At 39.8% G+C, this 21,190-nt stretch overlaps 2 protein-coding genes across 3 annotated transcripts in view; one reads left to right on the forward strand and one right to left on the reverse strand.

Annotated features, from left to right (window-relative positions):
* The first annotated feature begins 218 nt into the window (after window positions 1–218).
* Window positions 219–21,190, forward strand: part of LOC100561431 (F-box only protein 36) — a 33,868-nt gene continuing 12,896 nt past the window's right edge. The window contains exons 1-4 of one of the 2 annotated variants that reach the window (XM_008107042.2): window positions 219–277; window positions 7,713–7,847; window positions 19,687–19,815; window positions 20,125–20,233. In XM_008107042.2, the coding sequence (XP_008105249.2) occupies window positions 19,720–19,815; window positions 20,125–20,233 (205 nt within the window). In that variant the 5' untranslated portion in view covers window positions 219–277; window positions 7,713–7,847; window positions 19,687–19,719. Of the gene's footprint in view, window positions 278–7,712; window positions 7,848–17,712; window positions 17,871–19,686; window positions 19,816–20,124; window positions 20,234–21,190 lie in introns of those variants that run through there. The other variant, XM_008107038.3, reaches the window with a different exon arrangement.
* Window positions 3,416–11,656, reverse strand: champ1 (chromosome alignment maintaining phosphoprotein 1). The gene is made up of 2 exons (XM_003218759.4): window positions 11,539–11,656; window positions 3,416–7,404 (listed from the first exon to the last, which is right to left on the reverse strand). Exon 2 carries the CDS (start codon window positions 7,375–7,377, stop codon window positions 4,201–4,203), a length of 3,177 nt encoding a protein of 1,058 aa, XP_003218807.2. The 5' UTR covers window positions 7,378–7,404; window positions 11,539–11,656; the 3' UTR covers window positions 3,416–4,200.

The raw sequence follows: 21,190 nt of genomic DNA on the forward strand, positions 1-21,190 counted from the left end.
GACCCACAACTCACAGGGCTTGAACTCAAGCCACCAATGATTCACTCCACGAAATACACACACACACACACACACACACACACACACACACACACAGTTTTGTAACCCCTGAAAAAAAATCTATGGCATTACAATTGGATGGAACCAAAAATTACAATTTCAATGAACTTTGGACCTTTGCTCTTCTGCAAACATGTACAAGTTTACCCAGTACAATAAAAGGTAGCTTCTGTAACAGTTGTCTTGCCCTCCTTGTCCAAGGGATTGTGCCAGCAGGGTAAGTACCTTTGGATTGTTACTTTTCACACACTGCTGCAATGTGAAGGGTCTGCCTGTGCTCTGGGCGCCATTTTGGCTGAGGGAGTTGCTAGGATCCGAAGGGGGCAGGGCCTAAAGGCAGCCGGGGGGGGGGGGGGGAGAGGGAGGCAGCAGAGCCTACCTTTCTAACTGAATTCAAGTCCCCAGGGCCAGATCATCTACATCCAAGAGTATTGAAGGAACTAGCAAAAGTTATTTCGGAACCACTGGCAAACATCTTTGAGAGTTCTTGGAGAACGGGGCAAGTCCCAGCAGACTGGAGGAGGGCAAATGCGGTCCCTATCTTCGAGTGTATGGGGATACCAAGTCACCTTGTCTGTCTCCGGAGAAATCATGCGACATGCGGGTCTTGAGGAATCCAAGGCCGGAGTTAAAATTACTGGAAGAAACATTAACAACCTTAGGTATGCAGGTGATACCACTCTGATGGCCGAAAGTGAGGAAGAGCTGAGGAGCCTTATCACCAAGGTGAAAGAAGAAAGTGCAAAAGCTGGGTTGCAGTTAAACGTCAAGAAAACCGAGATCATGGCAACTACACCTATTGATAACTGGGAAATAGAAGGAGAAAACGTGGAGGCAGTGACAGACTTTATATTTCTAGGTGCGAAGATCACTGCAGATGCAGACTGCAGCCAGGAAATCAGAAGACGTTTACTTCTTGGGAGGAGAGCAATGGCCAACCTTGACAAAATAGTGAAGAGCAGAGACATCACACTGGCAACGAAGGTCCGCATAGTCAAAGCAATGGTATTCCCCATAGTAACCTATGGATGTGAAAGCTGGACCATAAGGGAGGCTGAGCGAAGGAAGATAGACGCTTTTGAACTCTGGTGCTGGAGGAAAATCTTGAGAGTGCCTTGGACTGCAAGAAGATCCAACCAGTCCATCCTCCAGGAAATAATGCCCGGCTGCTCACTGGAGGGAAGGATATCAGAGGCAAAGCTGAAGTATTTTGGCCACATCATGAGGAGATAGGAAAGCTTGGAAAAGATCACGATTCTGGGGAAAATGGAAGGAAAAAGGAAGAGAGGCCGACCAAGGGCAAGATGGATGGACGGTATCCTTGAAGTGATTGGCTTGACCTTGAAGGAACTGAGGGTGGTGACGGTCAACAGGGAGCTCTGGCGTGGACTGGTCCATGAGGTTACGAAGAGTCGGCGATGACTAAACGACTGAGCAGCAGCATCTTCAAGAAGGGAAAAAAGGACGACTCATACAATTACCATCCGGTCAGCCTCATGTCCAGGCAAAATTCTGGAAAAAAAATCAAGCAAGTAGCCTGCAAACACTTATAAAGGAATGCGGTCATTGCTAATAGTCAACACAGATTTATCAAAAACAAGTCATGCCAACTAGTCAAATGTGGGCTAGGCAAAATGAAGGTTAGATGGATCTGTAACTGGCTAAATGAACAAACCCAAAGGAGCTCACCAATGCTTCCGCTTCATCCTGGAAAGAAGTGAAAAGTGGAGTGCCACAGGGTTCCGTCCTGGGCCCGTTTCTGTTCAACATTTTTAATAACTTAGATGAAGGGTTAGAAGGCATGGTCAAGTTTACAGACGACACCAAATTGGGAGGGATAGCTAATACTCCAGAAGACAGGAGCGGAATTCAAAACAATCTTAACAGTTTAGAGATGGTCCAAAACTAACAAAATGAACTTCAACAGGGATAAATGCAAAATACTCCACTTAGGCTGAAGAAATGAAAAGAAAAAAATACAGAATGGGGGACTGGCTTGACAGCAGTACGTGTGAAAATATTGGAGTCCTCGTGGACAACAAGTTAAACATGAGCCTACAATGCGATGCGGTGGCAAAAAAAGACAATGGCATTTTGGCCCACATAAATTGGAGTATAATGTCTAGAAATCCAGGGAAGTCATGCTGCCTCTCTATTCTGTCTTGGTCAGAAACCTGGAATACTGTATCCAATTCTGGGCAACACAATTTAAGGGAGATGTTGACAAGCTGGAATGTGTCCAGAAGAGGGCGACTAAAATGATCAAGGATCTGGAGAACAAGCCCTATGAGGAGCAGCTGAAAGAGCTGGGCATGTTTAGCTGCAGAAGAGAAGGCTGAGAGGAGACATGATGGCCATGTATAAATATGTGAGGGGAAGTAATAGGGAGGAAGGAGCAAACTTGTTTTCTGTTGCCCTGGAGACTAGGACACGAAACAACTACTTCAAACTACAGGAGATTCTACCTGAACATTAGGAAGAACTTCCTCACTGTGTGAAAGAGCTGTTCAGCAGTGGAATTCTCTGCCCCGGACTGGGGTGGAGCCTCCTTCTTTGGACACTTTTAAGCAGAAGCTGGATGGCCATCTGTCAGGGGTGCTTTGAATGCAATTTTCCTGCTTCTTGGCAGAAGGTTGGACTGGATGGCCCATGAGGTCTCTTCCAACTCTATGATTCTATGAAGTGATCATGGAAACAACTTATCTGCACCTGGTTCTTTGTCCTTGTTTCTCTAAAATAATTTGAAACACCCTACTCTGTCCAAAAAAGTACGTGTGGGTTCTGGCCAAGAAACTGATTTTGGATCTAATTCAAATATTGGTGGGGGTCAGAGATCCCACGTATCCCAAGATCAGCCTCACTCCTACTGTGCTAGTTTTCCTGGTCTATTGCAGATTATGTCCTGTTGATATAATCACTTGTTCAGGAAAGAAAGCTTTTTTGATGGTTTGGCTGAGAATTGGCATACTGTGTACCCTTTTGCTCCATTTCAGAATGGATTTCTTCATTTCGAAAACCTGTCAGAAAAAGTTTCTTTTCCACCCAAGAGCAATAGGCAATTTCTCAGGATGGCTTGAAAACGTAAAATATGCTGTTCCACTCAAACACGGACAGCCAGGAAACACAAAATGAAATGACAATGAAATAAACTTAGATAAAAGACTACTTCTATGGGGGACTTTCTCTTTCAAATTCATTTCAATATTCTCTCAAGGGTAAAAGAAAATGTTCCCCTAAATGGAATTCTTCTACTGTATGATGCTTGTTTCACTACATCACACTTATGACATTTTGTCCCAATCTATTAGACTAAAAGGCATAAATGTATATGGAAATGACACATACAATTTAAGAATTTCCAAATACATTATTTTTATTGTGAGAAGAATATAAAAGAATAATTAAAATCAATTTTTAAATATAAAGAACAATTATACAAGGCAGGACAATGCATTTCCAATACATTTGTCATTGTACTGGCTGTTTCTCACACATGCTTCATATATGGTACAAAAGAAGTACATTTACATGAATAACGTAAGCAAGAAATTCACTTATGTGGGAACTGTAGCCTAAATTCAATGGCTATTGTTAGCTAGAGCAGACCCACTAAAATAATGAGATTTACACATTTCGTATTTCATTCAATGATTTTACACCAGATGAGATTAGCAACTGGATTTAAGATGTTAATTTCTTTTCCCAATACATATAAAAAGGATCACAACTTACAGTTACAAACAGTTATACCACTACATGCATGGTTTAACACAATTTGTATTTACTGATAGTCCTACCATTAGACACATCTTCAAATATGAAATTGGACGTCTTCAGTTAAACTGTTGTTAGAATTCTGATGTTTTAAATTCTGCTAAAACAATCTTGTGTTTAAAAATGACACCTTTAACATCTTCATTACTTTGGCAGTTATGTATTACTACTTCTTCAAACTAATCAGAATGACCACAAAATAACAATGTTAAGCATACTGATAGATCAACAACTTGAGTGTACGTAATTCTGCATTGGATTTATGGTCAAAATTTACTGTGACATGCTAATACAAAGATATAGATATAGAACTTTACTTCACTGACCACAGCACTATTAAATTTTATAGAGAACTTCCAAAAAAAATCACTGAACTTGTGGTTCAGCAAGTGATTCATTTGGTGGTTCAGTGCCTTCCACTGAAGGCACTGAACCTTCCACCTTAACAGCCTCTTCACTTGGTTGGCTCTCACTCTGTGGCTCAGTACTGGTGTCCAATTGTTTCTTGTTGGTTTCATCATTACGACGGTTCTGACAATGAGTTAAATGTTTCTTAAAGCCTCTAGGAAAGTTTGTCTCAAAACTGCAATGTGGACATCTAAGAATAGTTTGACCATGAGCAACAACATGGTTTTTAAGGTGAGATTCCAAAAGGAAAGCCTTTCCACACACGTCACATTTGTATGGACTATGGACATTATGCTTGTTAACCAAATGATGCAATACAGCACCTTTTTTCATAGCCCGGCAGCAACAAATTTTGCAGTAGTATTTGCCTTTGCCACGCTTCATATATTTTGCAATCTCTTCCTCTGGTATGAAAGCCTCTTTCTCTTCTGTAAACTGTAATGCACATTTAGTCTTAGTAGGAGTAGCTGCTTCGGTTTTGGTATCTTTATTGTGATCTGGAGATTCTGTGTCAAACTGCTCTTGATCACTACTGGAATCCTGTTCCTTTACCTCTGATGTCTCCATTTCAGTATTTCCACTTTCACTGATATTTGGATCTGTACAAGAAATCTCCTGCTTTTTCTTCCTAGGCTTCTTCTTTGGGCAAGGATATACTTCTTCTGAAGTTTCTTTGACTTGTGTAGGCTGTTCCTTTGGAGCTAGTAGACTCCCAAACGGATTCTCAATTTCTGGATGTTCAGTAAAGTAATCTTTATTGCCAGATTCAGTACATGTCTGCAAGTCTGACAAAACAGATGCAGCCGGCTGGTTGAAGTCAGAAAAAGTAGTTTTGTGGTCTTCCATGCCCACTGTTTCTATTGGTTTATGGGCATCAGAACCAAAGATCTGCTTCTGTTCAGAAAATGGTTTTTGAAGTTCAGGCAAAAGAGAATGCTTTGAAGGCTCAGAAAAGAAACTCTGCCTTTGTTTCTCAGGAGAACCAGGAGATGACTTCTGAAATTCTGCAAAGGATGCTGGTTTCTGTATTTCAGGAGAAACTGGAGGAGACTTCATCACTTCATGAGAAACAACAGGTGACCTCTGAGGCTCTGAAAACGGAACATGGTCCTGAACTTCAGAAGAAACAAGAACATGCTTCTGGGGCTCTTGAAAGAAAGAATGCTTTGGAGTTTCAGAAGAGACAGGCAGAGGTCTGTGAGAGTCAGAGAACAAGGCATGTTTTGGGATTTCAGGAAAAGTCATGGGGGCTTCATGGAAGAATGAACGTTTCTGCAACTCAGCAGGAATAGATTTTTTAGATTCAGGAAACAGAGCCCGTTTTCGGCTTTCAGAAAATAATGCACGCTTTTGGAGTTCAGATGAAACAAAAGGAGTAGGCTTCTGTGTCTCAGAAAAGAAAGGAGACTTTCGGGAATCAGAAGGAAATTTCCAAGGATCAGGAGATACAGGAGGAGTGGGCTTGCGCTGCTCAGGAAAGAAGGAAGGTTTCCAAAGATCTGGAGACATTGGAGAGCAAGGCTTTCGAAGTTCTGCCTGCATAGGTGGAACAGGTGGTGGAACTGATGGTGATGGCCTCCACGTATCAGGAGACAACACTGGTTTCCAGCCTTCAGGATAAACAGAAGAAATGGGCTTCCAGGGCTCCGAGGAAGCAAAACTAGACTTATGTGATTCAGGCAATGGAGTAGATTTCCAGGGCTCTGACACAAACCTCTGAGATTCTGGGGACATCAAATGGCCTGGCCTTCTTGGTTCTGAGGCAGGTCTTCTGGGTTCTATAGGCATAGATTGCGGAGGTTTAGGGGACCAAGGTGAAACAGTGATAGATTTTTGTTGCTCATGAGAAATACTAGGAGCAGACCTCCAAGACTCTGGAGCAATATTGGGACAGGTCCTCCAAGGATCCGGGGAGAGTGGTGGCTCAGGTTTGCGTGGCTCAGGGGAAAGTGCTGATGTAGGCCGCCGCATCTGAGGAATATGCCTACGAGGTTCTGAAGACAGAGCACCAGGAGGAAATTTCTTTAATTCGGGAGATACAGCCGGTGAATGCCTGCGGGGCTCGGGAGACACTGCGGGAGAGTGCCTGCGGGGCTCAGGAGATATTGCTGGAGAGTGCCTGCGAAGTTCAGGAGACACTGCTGGAGAGTGCCTGCGGGGCTCAGGAGATACTGCAGGAGAGTGCCTACGGGGCTCAGGAGACACTCTTGGAGTAAATTTCTGTGGTTCAGATGTAGATGCAGGTGGTGACACAGGCCGAATAATCTTTTGAGGCTCTGGGGATGCAGGTGGCATGAGTTTCTGTGGCTCCAGAGGCACAAGTGGAGCAGGTTTTTCTGGTTCTGGGACTGACACAAACAGTTCTGGATGTACAATAGGGAGAGGTTTCTGTGGCTCGATATATGTGGCTGCAGTAGGTTTCTGTGATTCAGGCAAAAGTGCCAAGATAGGCTTTGGTAGTTCTGGGGACTCTACTGAGACAGGCTTCATTGGTTCTGGAGTCACAGAAGGGATTGGTTTCAGTGGCTCTGACAATACTGTTGTAATAGGCTTTGGAAGTTCTGGTGTGACACAGAGAGGTTTCTGTGGCTCTGGACAAGCAAGTGGAGCAATCTTGGGTTGTTCCGCCAGTGTAACTGTGGTGGACTTTTGTGTCTTGGAGAACAGACCGACATCAGATTTCAGGGGTTCTGAAGCAACAGGTTTCTGACACTCCAAAGATATAGAAGTTTTCTGAGATTCAGGAGACAGAGGTTTTTGAGTTTCTACCAAATAAGGTTTCTCTATGGGTTGTGTCTCTGTGTCTAATAAATCTTTCTGTTCTTCATTCCATTTGTCAGACACTGCATGGTGAGCAGTAATGTGGTAATAAACATTACAAAATATCTTGCTGGTAAAAAAACATTTGTGGCAGTGGAACAACTTTGCACTTTTCTGGTAAAATATAAGTTTCCCCAATCCCGCAGTGTCCATTTCATCACAAAATTCAGGGTGGATTGTACCCATGTGAATCTGTATGTTTTCATAGTCAGAGCCCCTAAAATTACAGTGATCACACTCTAATCGCTCTGTTGTTTTATGCAGGATGTTCAAACTGCCAATTCTTCTGCTGTCAGGTGGTAAAACACTACACATGTTTGCAAACTGTATGTTCCAGTATTCCTGAAATAAAGATTTAAAAATTAGGACTAAAATACATAAAATGTTGTTAAAATAAAATCCTAAAATCAAGTTAGCAAATAAATGATAGCTCGGTCAATTAAGTATGAGATATATGCATTAAGAAAAATGGAATAATTTTATTATTTTAGAACACTCTACAGATATTAAGCTGCATGTATCATCTGCTGCTTTGAGAGACTATGTTACAAATTCACTGCACAAAGGATTCTTGAATATAGATTATTTCATTGTATACAAAACCATCAGCTGAGTCTGCAAAGGCAATTTATGCTGTTTACCTGTTACAGATGCTTTTATTGTTGCTGAAAACCCAACAAAATAAACAATCTGCAGAGAGTATCCAACCACTGCCTATACTGGCCAACAGGATTATAACCAAGACATTATGAGGAGCCTGAACTACTAACTCCACAGAAGTGAAAGTGGGTTTAATGGGTGAATTATGATATAGGTTTAAAATGGACACTTCTCTATTTTGTACTGAAAGTATGTTTTTTTCTATCCTTGTTCAAAAGTGGAATGCCATTACATCATAACTTATAATGTGTCTTGCACTCTAAAGTTTGTTTAAATAAGTTTTGAAGCTGAGCAATACTGAAAGACTCAAAACAAAAGCCTAGCTGGCTAATGCATAACAAACTTGAGTTTGCACTCTTTGTATTATTCAGAATAACTCAGCATGCTTTGTTATGATACAGCTACAGTTTTGGCAACTTTGATCTTACTTTTGGCAACTTTAATCTTACTTAAAGTGCAAAACGTTCTCTGTCTAGTAATTAAGGATCTATAAATCAAATTGATTCTCTCTGTAACTCCCTAACCCAAATCTCTTCTGGAACTGGCGAATTCTCTAGAAAACTGATGAAGGGACACTGATGACTGCTGGCCAGGAGAGATGGGGGAAGAGGTAGGAAGGGAAAGGTCCACAGCATGAACTGAAATTCAGCTACAAAATATCACATATGATGGGGTTTATCAGTTCAAAAAAGGGCTACATCAAATGTTAATCACAATTAATGTAAATTAATGAAATTAATGGAAAGCCAAAATTGCTTTATGGATTATTTAAATAATTCCGGGGAAATGACATTACACACAATGTAATGTGTGTAATTAGGATTAATTATAGGCAGTCCTTGACATCCAACTTAATGTACATGCAACTCCTAGTTACAAATGGGGGTGAGACAACAGAAAGTGAGAGAAATGTACCCTAGGAAGGGAAATTCACTTCTGTGAGAGTTATCATGAAGAAAAGGTGTCTCCGCTGAAGCTTTATCACCAATCCTAATTTCTACAACAATGTTTTCAAAAATCCAATTGTCATAAGAAAAGAAAGTGAGGTGAAAACTTCTGAACAGGGGCACAGACAACAAAAGAAAGGCAGAACTTTTCCCTGTGCTCTTCAATTTTTTAATTACTGGATTTACACTTTACAAATGTACCTATTCTAACTTACATACAAATTCAACTTAAGAACATAATTCAACATAACCCATCTTGTTTGTAACCCAAGAAATATTTGTATTTTAAAATATAAAATACTCTTTCTTTGACACCAAAAATGAGTCTATTCTTCCATATTAGGTTATAATACTGCCCCTGATGTAATTTTCTGTATGAGAACTGCTGTGTGCTAGTTCTGTGGCTAAGATGCCATCATTTCATAATACATAAAATCCAGCGACATGGCAGCAGACAGTTCCTCCACCTGCATACCCACACTAAAGGAAGGAGATAAGGACTGTGCATAACCCTAAGGAGCTTATGATAACTCTATGAATGAGAGCTAGCCAAGTCATCCTATCATCAACAGCCCTGCTCAAATCTTGCAGACCCAGGACTTTTATTCCTTGATTGTCTTTTAAATCATGTCATGTCATAGTATCTCCAAAGTACAACAGTCTCAGTTTAATCAACTTGGCTTCAGAGAATACTTGAGCTTTACTTCGCTCTCAGGTCCATTTATTTGTCTTAGGACTCCAGCGTATCTGTAGAACTCTTCTACAGCACATCACAGATTAATGTCTTCTTTCTTCAATCTTTCACAACCATACACAGAAATGAAAAATACAATGGCATGAACATTGGACAATCCTAACTTTTGTATTCAAGGATACATTTTGACACTTCATGATCTGTCTTCTTCTGGTTTCTTGACTACAGTCTCCATTCTGATTAAAAACCGAGTCAAATTATGGAAATTTTTGGACTATTTAAATGTTTGTGTTATCTATTTTAAATTATGCATTATTTTTGTTTTCTGCCTTTGAACTTTCTTCCTTGACATTCTTCACTAATAGCTCAACCTTTGTTGTATTCTGCTAGCAGTATGCTGTCATCTGTATATTGCTAATAGCTGATGTTCCTTCCTTCAGTTTTCACAATGCCTTCCATGACCAGTCTTGCTTTATGTATAATACATTAAACAAGCAAGTTAAAACAGATAGGTTGATAAAATGCAGCCTTGCATGACCCTGTTGCCAACTGGAAACCATTCTGCATTTCTGTATTCTGTATAATAACCTATTTTCCCAAGTACAGGTTATGCCCCAGGAAAATAAAAATTATAAAAGACTGTTGCTATATATGGAGAGAGAAATGCTTGCTCCCCAAGCTGTTTTCAGGAAAGCTAGGCAGTAGGGACCATACTGCAAACTTAAATAATGGAACACACAAAATTCAGAAGAAAATAAGCCTATGCATTATAGATCATACTGAAGCTTTCATTATGTATGTGATGAAAATCTATGGATCACTGTTAAAGAATGACTCAGTGACAGTTTAGAATGTTTCGTTTTAAAAGAAATGACAGGAGTCAGTTGAGCCTTGAGTCAGCTTGAGTGCAGAAGTCTGTTAGAGTGCAGAAGGCAGTGTTAGAAGCTAGTGAACTGTTGAGACATGTGTTTTCTTTGAAAGTAAACTATTATTAAAGATAGCTGCATAAAACAATATAGTTTATGAAGAAGTGATTAAATTTTAAGATACAAACTCTCAAAACGTTTTAAAGTGCTTACCCTTGAAAAGAAATGTGCCTGTATAATTAAATACATGAAGTTATAAGTAAACAAACATTGTTACTCTTTAAAAAAGTTCTGCTTGAATCTTTACCTGCTAAAAGCATCAAGTACCAAACAAAATATCTACGTGTCCAGTGATCATGCAGCCACACAGCCTGACACTAGTCATGCCAAACCAGTTTCACTGAATTAACTGTCACTTGCAAACCAGAGTGCATCTGAAGACTGAGGGAATGCAGCCCACTCTATACAGTTATGACTGTAATTAAAAACCAAATTAATAATGGGTATATGCCTTGAAGATCATATGGAAAAGTTACACTAGAAATTCAGAAAGGAGGGTTGCATCCTATGTATCTAGTCGGGCGCAAACCCCAATAATGGACAAAACTACAAATCTTCAGTTTGCCTGGTTGCGCTAACAACAGAAAACCAGAATCTGCCACACACACTCTCAAAATAGCAGATGTTAACGTTTATTAATGTTTAGATCACTAGCTATTCACGTATTTTAAAAAATGAAACATAATATTAAAGTAGTATAATAAAAAGTACTACTGTACATAATACAAATGACACAAACTCTTGGATATTAAAAAATTCAGGACAATGTTCTTAATATATTAACTATCAAGTCATTATGGGCAATCAATGAGACTGAGGCTGTATCCACACAGCACCATTACAGCAGTTTGATCCCATTTTAAGAGCCATGGCTGCATCCTACGAAATCTTGAGATGTGAAGTTTGGTAAAAGATTTGCCATTCCCGTGTCACACTATAGTTTGCAATGAATTTTGAGTGTTTAATCTTCAAGGCCTCTCTTTCAGAGTATCTTTTAAATCGCGCACTAAATTAGCAAATCTCAAAAGATTCCATAGAAGGAACCTGAAGGAATGCGCATCACGCATGCGCAGAAAGGCCCCTCGGAGGGAGAGGGAACAACATAAGCAGAAAATGGAGGCGGGGGCCGAGTGGGGGAGGGACTTCACGCAGAAAGGGGAAAAAAGAACCGCCTCCTCCTCCTGTCTCCTTTGTTTATTAATGAAGTACGCGGCACGATTAGGGAGAAGTAGTAAAAAAAAATACGTACCGGGAGAAAAACAACGACCACAGCGCCGCCCTTTTGAGCGCTTCCCTGTGATGGCGGCGGACTCCACAAAAGAGGGTCGAGCGGAACGGCGAGCGGGGAGGGGGGACAAGAGAGGGGGCTCGCGCGCCCAGCAAGGCGCCTTTCTATTGGCTGGCGGGCGCCCAAGGGCTGCTCACGACCTGCCCCGCCTCCCTGGTAGGCTTTGGCGCAAGCGCCGTGGAGCTTGCTGGACGGCGCTTTCTACAGGAGGCGGGGACGGCTGTTGGAAGAGCCTTGACACCCCTCCCTCCTCTGCGTGTTGGTCTGTATAAAAGGAGGGCGAGAAGACGTTGACTGTTAGTTGGAAGGAGAGGTGGTTTGTGGTGGTGTTGTTATGGCTGGGCCTTACTTCTCAACTATTAAAGAGAAGTTTAGCCCTGTAGTAGTTGTCAAATAATGATGGTTATTATATTATTTATGTCCTACTCTTTCTTCTGAAAGCTCAAGGCAGATTGGTATGGCTCTACACCAGGCATGGCGAATTTGGGGCCTCCAGGTGTTTTGGACTTTGACTCCCAGCCTTCCTAACAGCCTCAGGCCCTTTCTTTTCCCCCTCAGCCACTTAAGGCTGTTAGGAATGGTGGGAGTCAAAGTCCAAAACACTTGGAGGCCCCTAGTTTGTCCATGCCTGCTCTACTCTGGAATAAATGCAGCTAAAAGCTTTGAAGTGGGGTCAAACAGTGTTAATTCTACAGTGTAGATGCATCCTTGGATGGCAGCTAGCAGAATCCTCTTTGATGATGAGACTCGCAATGGCCCATGGGTCAATACAGATGGCACAATTTTTGGTAATTGGTCTCAAGTGGCCTTTTTGGGATTTGGGCTTACACATTGGGAAAACCACCGCAAACAACTTGGGAAGCCCTGCACTGAAAGAGTCAGGAAGCTAACCAAAAAGAAAATTGCATAGGGAAGCTGATAAACACAACCTACAAACTTATCTACAGACCTATTAAAAATCCAACAAATGCTACATTCAGCAAAGGACAAGAGGGATCCTCTCACCTCTGCAGGAGTCTACCGTATACCGCGGAGACATAGGGACCAACTAATGTAACATTGCCCAAACACAAATCATGGAATAGGAAAGGCACTGCAGACTAATTCAACCAGAGAAGTCAGCCATAGCAGAGCAACTGATGAACCAACCTGGACACAGCATATTATTGGAGAATACAAAAATACAGGACCACTTTCACAACCACCATGTAAGACTACACAGAGAAGCCATTGAAATCTACAAGCATGTGGACCATTTCAACATAAATGAGAAACCATGAAAATGAACAAAATACCAGTATTAAAAACCTCTAAAATCAGGACAGTAAATAAAGAACTACATTCAGAAGACAGGGGAGATCCAGACAAGAAACAATCAGGGCTAGCTAATCACCTCCCAACAAAAGGATTTCCCCAGGCAGGAAACTGCCAGGCTTTGAAGTTGCAGGGCTATTTAAGGTGATCAGTTGCAAAATTCACACTTGCCTCAAACAGACAGGCGTTCATTCTCCTACCCAGCAGATTGCACAGATATATAAACCCCACTTGCCTAGTTTCCAAGGATCCTCACAACCTCTGAGGGTGCCTGGCATAGATGTAGGTGAAATGTTAGGAGAGAATGCTTCTGTAACATGGCCATACAGCCTAGAAAACTCACAGCAACCAAAAAGAACTAATTTCAACTTATTTAGTTTTATTGTATGCCACCTCTTTCCCACAACAGAACCCAAGGGGCCTTCCAACCATCACAAATTCAAAACATTCACAGGAACAATTACAATCAATTCACAAACATTTTAAAATCTGTTCAACACATACATGGTTTTAGTTAGTTTGCTTTCAGAGTTCTACAATATCTTTTCAAATTAATTAATCAAAGCTTATTTTATTTTATTGCAATCCCCGATGACAATCTCCATGAAAACGATCTTATTTTTTTATTGTGTCAGAAGTGACTATACTGCAAGTCGCTTCTGGTGTGAGAGAATTGGCCGTCTACAGAGATGTTGCCAGGGGACGCTCGGATGTCTTACCATCCTACTGGGAGGCTTCTCTCATATCCCTGCAAGTTAGAGCGGACAGACGGGAGCTGACCTCATCTCTCACATTCGAACTGGCAACCTTCAGGTCAGCAGTTCAGACGGTAGGTAAAGGTTTCCCCTGACGTTAAGTCCAGTCATGTCTGACTCTGGGGGTTGGTGCTCATCTCCATTTCTAAGCCGAAGAGCCAGTGTTGTCTGTAGACACCTCCAAGGTCATGTGGCCGGCATGACTGCATGGAGCGCCGTTACCTTCCCACCGGAGCGGTACCTATTGATCTACTCACACTGGCATGTTTTCAAACTGCTAGGTTGGCAGAAGCTGGAGCAACAGCGGACACTCACTCAGCTCCCAGGATTTGAACCTGGGACCTTTTGGTCTGCAAGTTCAGCAGCTCAGTGCTTTAACACATTTCGCCACCGGGGCTCCTTTTTAGTTCAGACGGTACAAGAGTTTAATTGTGCCACCGCAGCTGCACATAGTAAATTTGCTGATTACTACAAATTTACTGTATTTTAAATATACTATATTACTGCACATAATAAATTTGCAGATTGAGATGATAAAAATGGTTGAATACTTCTTCAAATATGTATGTTTTGAAAAATAATTTTGGATTTATTTTTTAAAGTTATCTTTTATCTTCCCTCTGAAGATATTTTTGGAGATGCCTAATTGTTTTGAAGTGAAGACAAATAATGCCATGATCTTTGAGAGCAAGCAAAGCAGTTTTCTAATTCAAAGATGAATATGCTTGTGTGCTCTTTGACCAATGATATAAATATACCAAACACAGAAATTTGCAGATATTGGAATGCTGTCCTGAATGGCCTCTTCGCATTTGGACTTGTGTGAGATAGCTTGAATTTCAAAATTTCCCTGGCCCCATAAATTGCTTTTCTTTCATGCATCTCATAAACTTAATGCGTGAACTCCTGTATCACAATAAACCTCTCAATCTTTAAGATACCTCAAGTCTTGTTCGTTAACTAAAAGTTCTTAAATTGGCTCTCTGAAGTCTTATGTTTGCAGACCTCTAGTGGTTGATGATTTTAAAACACTAGCAGCACAAGTCACGTGGCACCTTTAAGGCTTTAGTGCATCAGCACTCATTCAGTAGTCAGATTGTTATTATTTAAGGCATTTTTAAAGAGTTATTTAAAGTAAGTCTTTAACTTAATTTTGCTGCACTAGACTCTCACGGCTCCCACTTTGGAAATGGTATGATGATAGAAGGTTTGTGTAGTTCAGTATTTCATTAAACAATCAAAGTCTGTAGATTATGCTTCTTTGGGGGGGGGGGATATACCTGAAATTCTGTTCTTAGGTGAAACATATTTATTTATTTATTTATTTATTAGACTTGTATACTGCTACTCCCAGTTTGGCTCGGAGCGGTTTACAGAAATAGATTAAAACAATACACTTAGCTTTAAAATAACAATAAAAACAATAAAAACAACAATAAAAACAGACATAGCCCCGAGTTTTGGAAATTCTTTTTATATCTTGCTAAGGAGAGGGATAAGAGACCCATACCCCAAAGTCTTTGATCCAATACATTCAGTGTTCTCAAAGAAAGCATTTACATTGTAGAATTAATGGCGAGAGATATTGAGAAGCTGGAATGTTTCCAGAGGTGGGCATCTAAAATGGTCAAAAGTCTGGAGACCATGAATCTCTTTGAGGAATGTCTTAAAGAGCTGGGGATGTTTAGCCTGCAGAAGGGAAGGTTGAGAGGAGACATGGTAGCCATTTAAATATCTGAAAGGATGTCATAAGGAAGAATAATAGAGTTGGAAGAGAACACTTGGGCCATCTAGTCCAACCCCCTGCCATGCAGGAAAGAGAGAGCAGGCTTGCTTTCTGTGGCCCTAGAGACTAGGACTCGGAGCAATGGGTTCAGATGACAGGAAAGGAGGTTCCACCTGAACATGAGGAAGAACTTTCTGACCATAGGAGCTGTTCAACAGTGGAACTCTCTCCCTACATGGTAGGTTGGAATGAATGGCCTTTTTGGTATATTCTATTCCAACTCTGTGATTCTACAGTGTATAGATGCCCTCCATGGAGGCCTGGGTAGCTTGTTGTCTTCCAGATTTTATTCAGAGTATAACTGCCATAAGTTGTCACTATTGGTTCTCATGGCTATTTCTGATGAGGAGTTGTATCCCAACAACATCCATAGCGTTTAGGTTAAAAAAGCAGTTACATTAAAAGTATGTCTGTGTTACAAAAGGTGTGTGTGTTCATAAACTAGCATGCAGTTGCTTAAACACAAGAAGGATTATCTTGTTCTACTGCTGTTACTTGTTTCTTCACATACTTTGATGTATTTTTCAAAATCTCAAGTGACTATTCTGTATACAATGCCTTGCAGAATTATTCATCTCCCTTTAACTTTTCCACATTTTTGCATGGCAGCCTGCAATTAAAATTGATTCAGTTGGTGTTGATCTCTCCATTTCTCAGCAGTGATACCATATTTTAAAATGATGTGTTTATTCTGCCAGAAAAGGGGGAAACAATCCCACTGGAGGAATGTATTCTGTTGAGATTGTTTGGTACTAACTATCTTACTTTATAGATCCTAACCACATGCGTATACTAGAAATCTTGCTAAATATAAGGATGTTGCATGTCATTCTCACTTTTAAAACACTTGTACAGTTGTCAGTTTATGGAAAAATAATAATTGGTGAATATGGAAGATCTGAAGTGATTATGATTGATAATATCAATGTTTTTCTTGAAAGGCCTAATTGAAGACAAAGAGAGGGAGGGAGATGGAGGGAGAGACTGAAGTAAGGTTTTATCAAGTTGCATATAATATACATATTGCTAAGTCATAATTGACACTGTCAGAAAAGGCTAACCAGAACTAGTTCTTTATCTTTAGACCAATTTTGTTCAAATGTGTACATCAGCAAGAAAAGCTTTTAAACATATGGAAGGAAATGTCAGCTTCTATTATGTTTGCAGATCAAAATCTATTTTTAAAAAGTTGGGAGACATACTAATTTCCAGAACTTACAAAATGAAATATTTGATGAGCATAACTCCCAACCTACATAGTTGGAGCTAGAGCAAGGCCAAAGGAATGTTTGAAAACAGTTTGATTCTAAATTATTTTGACATTTTTTATTAATCCTTTCTTAAAATACTCCAATGTCAAGAGAAACACCCAGTGCAGAGAGAACAAAGCATTGCCTTTCTTCAAGTTTAGTTGAATGTGCTTCCCGCACTAAAAATACTAGTGAGAGTAATCATAATGCTAAAACATTTCCAGTGGCAATGCAACATCTGGGGAACTGGTGTGCTCAGAAATTAGGTGTTAAACAGTGTTTCCTCAGTAACTTGAATTGTACCATATTCATTTTATTTCTAATAAATTTCTAAGGCCCCTTCCACACAGCTGAATAAAATCTCACACTATCTGCGTTGAACTGGAATATATGGCAGTGTAAACTCAGAAAACCCAGTTCAAAGTACAGTAGAGTCTCACTTATCCAAGCTAAACGGGCCGGCAGAAGCTTGGATAAGCAAATATCTTGGATAATAAGAAGGGATTAAAGAAAAGCCTATTAAACATCAAATTAGGTTATGATTTTACAAATTAAGCACCAAAACATCATGTTATACAACAAATTTGACAGAAAATGTAGTTCAATACACAGTAATGTTATGTTGTAATTACTGTATTTATGAATTTAGCACCAAAATATCACGATATATTGAAAACATTGACTACAAAAATGGCTTGGATTATCCAGAGGCTTGGATAAGCGAGACTTGGATTAGTGAGACTCTACTGTAGATATTGTGGGATTTTCTGCCTTGATATTCTGGGTTATATGGCTGTGTGGAAGGTTCCTGAGCTATAACTGCTATATTTTAGCCTAATATTGAACAAGAGCTGTTTCTTAGTATCAGAATTGAACAATCAGATCTGTTTATTTTTAGTCACTGTAAAAATATAGAATATTGCTAAGTGCAGTGTGGTGGAGTCGGATCAATATTCTGAAATAAGTTCCACAAACAATCATAAATACTGTCAATTACTCATTTCCATTCTCAGTCTCACTCAGCTTGCAACTTGTATGTGTCTTCGTGAAGCCAAGATTACTCAACTGAGACTTTAATTTTGGAGGTGTGAGAATATATGACTTACTGGAAAAGACAATAATGTTTAATAAGGTAGAAGACAGCAAGAAAAGAGGAAGACCACATCATGGATGGATAGACTCAGACAAGTAAGCCATGTTCCTGAATTTGCGAGACCTGATCAGGGCTGTCTATAACAGGGTAACTTGGAGATCACCCACTTGTAGGGCCACCATAAATCAAAGTCAACATGATGTTAGTTAACAACATAGTGCTATCATTATTCAGTGTGAAGGGCCTCAGAGATTGTGTTGCGTGTTTTAAAACTTGAACAATGGGGAAGCCAATAATCTGCATTGAATGGGTCTGCATGGTGTCTTATCCTGATACAACAGGGTAACACCCAGGCCCCTTCTACAATACCATATAAAATCCAGGTTGTCTGCTTTGGATTAAATTATATAGCAACGTAGACTCGTATAATCCAGTTCAAAGCAGATAATGTAGATTATCTGATTTGATAATCTGGATTACCGTATATACTCGAGTATAAGACAGCCCGAACATAAGACAAGGCACCTAATTTTACCACAAAAAACTGGGAAAACTTACTGACTCGAGTATAAGCCGAGGGTGGGAAATGCAGCAGCTATTGGTAAATTTCAAAAATAAAATCAGAAACCAATAAAATTACATTAATTGAGGCATTAGTGGGTTAAATGTTTTGAATATTTGCTGTATTTCAAAGAAAAATAGTAAACTAACTCTTTAAGTGGAAAAGCAACAATAACTTTATAATAATAATCATCATCAACAGCTTCATTTGTACCCTGCTCTATCTATCTCCCCCTGGGGACTCAGGCCAGCTTCCAACATAGTAACAGGCAAACATATAATGCCTACATAAACAATGCAGAGCTAGATATAGATCTATCATTATATATACTAATTTCACATGTGTATTTCCCCCTGAAACCTTTGCAAATCCTCTCTCTATGTGCATTTTCCTCCTGCAATATTCCCCTAAAAACAACTTTGTCCTCTTTTCTCCTGCCCTTTCCCACCTCTTTTCTTTCTCTCTTTTTCAAACTCTAAAAGTAGCCAGAAAAGGCTTTTTAAAACTTCTCTCCCCTCTAAAAAAAAACCCACCTCATTTTTGTTTCCTTAGGAATAAAAAGAAATACACACCTTCTGTTGCTCTTTTTCCCTCCTTCCCTCCCTTTGGACTCAAATGTTCTTGCAATAGTAGTAGTAGTAGTAGTAGTAGTAGTAGTAGTAGTAATTGTAATGAATCGTGCAAATTTGCAAGAATATCTTTTTTTCTTCCCCTTCTGCCCATGCAGTCTGGCTTGCAAGGATTTCTCTCACACGCTCCTTTCACTTTTGAAAACATTCGCTTCTTGTCTCTGTCTCTCTTTCTCTCTCAAAAAAATAAGATAACCAGCCTGGGAGGAGAAGCGGAGAAGGGAGGTTTTGGAAAAGAAAACATACTATGGCCTCCAGGCTCCGCTGCTGGCTTGACCTTGACCCAATATAAGCCAGGGGAGGCTTTTTTCAGCTCATAAGTAAGGGCTGAAAAACTCGGCTTATCTTCGAGTATATATGGTATATGGCAGTGTAGAAGGGGCCCCAGTTTGGGATTACAAGATAATGGTGTTCACTTTAAGGCACAGTATATTGTTTGGTGAAATGGGCTATGTGAAACAGGCTACTTAAAATTCAGCAACACCAAAACAAAACCATTCAAAGATGTTTGTGTTCTGTTTAATGATTTTGTTATTGCGTTTACCAACCAATGATTGTAAACACTGTATACCTGAACTCTCCCTGGGTAAAGAAGAAGCTGACCTCAGGAATGCAAACATTCACCTGCTATGTATTTATAGAGCACCTGGATTGGGCCAAGCTAAAGTTTTCCTTACAGTGCCCATGGAAACAGGCTTAGTTCCTTGATTCTAATTCCAGACTTCAAACAAGTGACCAGACATCTCCATCAAAATGACCTCTCTCCTGCAAGAGACACTGTGTGAAGTTCACACCCAGGCACCTCCTCCCAGCAAGGACTTCCACCACTTGACTGTCACAAAAAGTGAGGTAAAAAGAAAAAGGTATAGATCTGTATTATCAATGAGCTGGAGGATTTTATTGAATGCTTGCTGAAGAGAGGGCACACCTGTTGACTATCTAAGAGCCACCAAAGGTTGTTCTAGCTCTCAGTGGGAGATTTCCCTACCTCTTGCTCCATCTAAAAAACCTGCAGGAAAATAGTCTGCTTATGTCTTTGTAAGCAAATCAATTGATTCCTGCACATATCATGGTTGTGAGTGAAGTCTTGGTTTTTCAATGTTGCTGAAAGAAACAGAAATTAGTGTCCTGACATTCTTTTAAACTCTGATGCTGTAGGTTCTCTGGAAAATATGGAGAATTACATTTCGACCTAATCAAGAAAAAATCCTCCCATGGGCAGTGAAGAAACTCCATAAAGATTTTCTCCTGGATGAACAATTACAAAGCAAGTATTGAGTGGGCAAAGAAATAATTCAGTGTTGACCTCCAAGAATCATAATTTTGCCAAGCTGTTCTGTTTTAATTATCATTGCTACATTTTGATCTTGATTCTTTGCATATTTACTCTATGTTCATTGAGACTTATGCCACCTAATGTTGAAGAGTTCTTACTCTAAGTCAGTAGTTCCCAACCTTTTTTTTGGCCATGCATCACCTGAGCATCTCTAAAATCCTGATGCCCCTCTCCCCGCAGTGATATATAATTCTTATTATTCAAAAAGTGAATTCCTGTTGACGTGGAGGAAGTATAAAAGGTCATTTACTTAGACTAAACAAGCTTCCGAAAGACATGGTAGCTATGAAAGAAAAATAAAATAATGAATTGATTTGAGTAATCTGCATCAAATATAGAATAACTTAAGTGTCCAACTTCATTATGTGCATTTGGTGAGAATTTGCAAAAATATCCTGTCAACTGACTAATTGTCTTGTAATTGATAATCTTTTTAAAAAAAATTATGCAAAAATATTGACTTATCTGTGAAAGTAATAATTGTGCTTTGGATTTTTTTCACAGATGTCTTGCTACATTCATACACAGAACAAAAAGATATGTTTATATATTTTGTATAGCTTGCAATGTTTAAAGAATGAGGAGTGGGTGTGTTTGGAATGAAAGTTGCCTCCCTTTTCTGTGCTCATGCACTCTCTAGTTCACTCTGTGCTCTCATCACTCCTCTCTATAAGCGAGCTTTCCCGCTCTCAATTGTCACCAGCTGACCGCAGTTTACATTCTGATTTTAATTTTTAAAATGTGTATGTCACAATATATATTTATATACTGTATATGAAACCCCTAGAACCATAAGAAATAAAAAATCACTTTTAATAACTCATTCTCAAATTGTTCTCCTTTAAAATCTAATTGCCCTCCTGTGGGACATATGACCCATGTTGAGAA

The sequence above is a fragment of the Anolis carolinensis genome, chromosome 3, assembly GCF_035594765.1.
Source record: "Anolis carolinensis isolate JA03-04 chromosome 3, rAnoCar3.1.pri, whole genome shotgun sequence".
Taxonomy (NCBI): domain Eukaryota; kingdom Metazoa; phylum Chordata; class Lepidosauria; order Squamata; family Dactyloidae; genus Anolis; species Anolis carolinensis.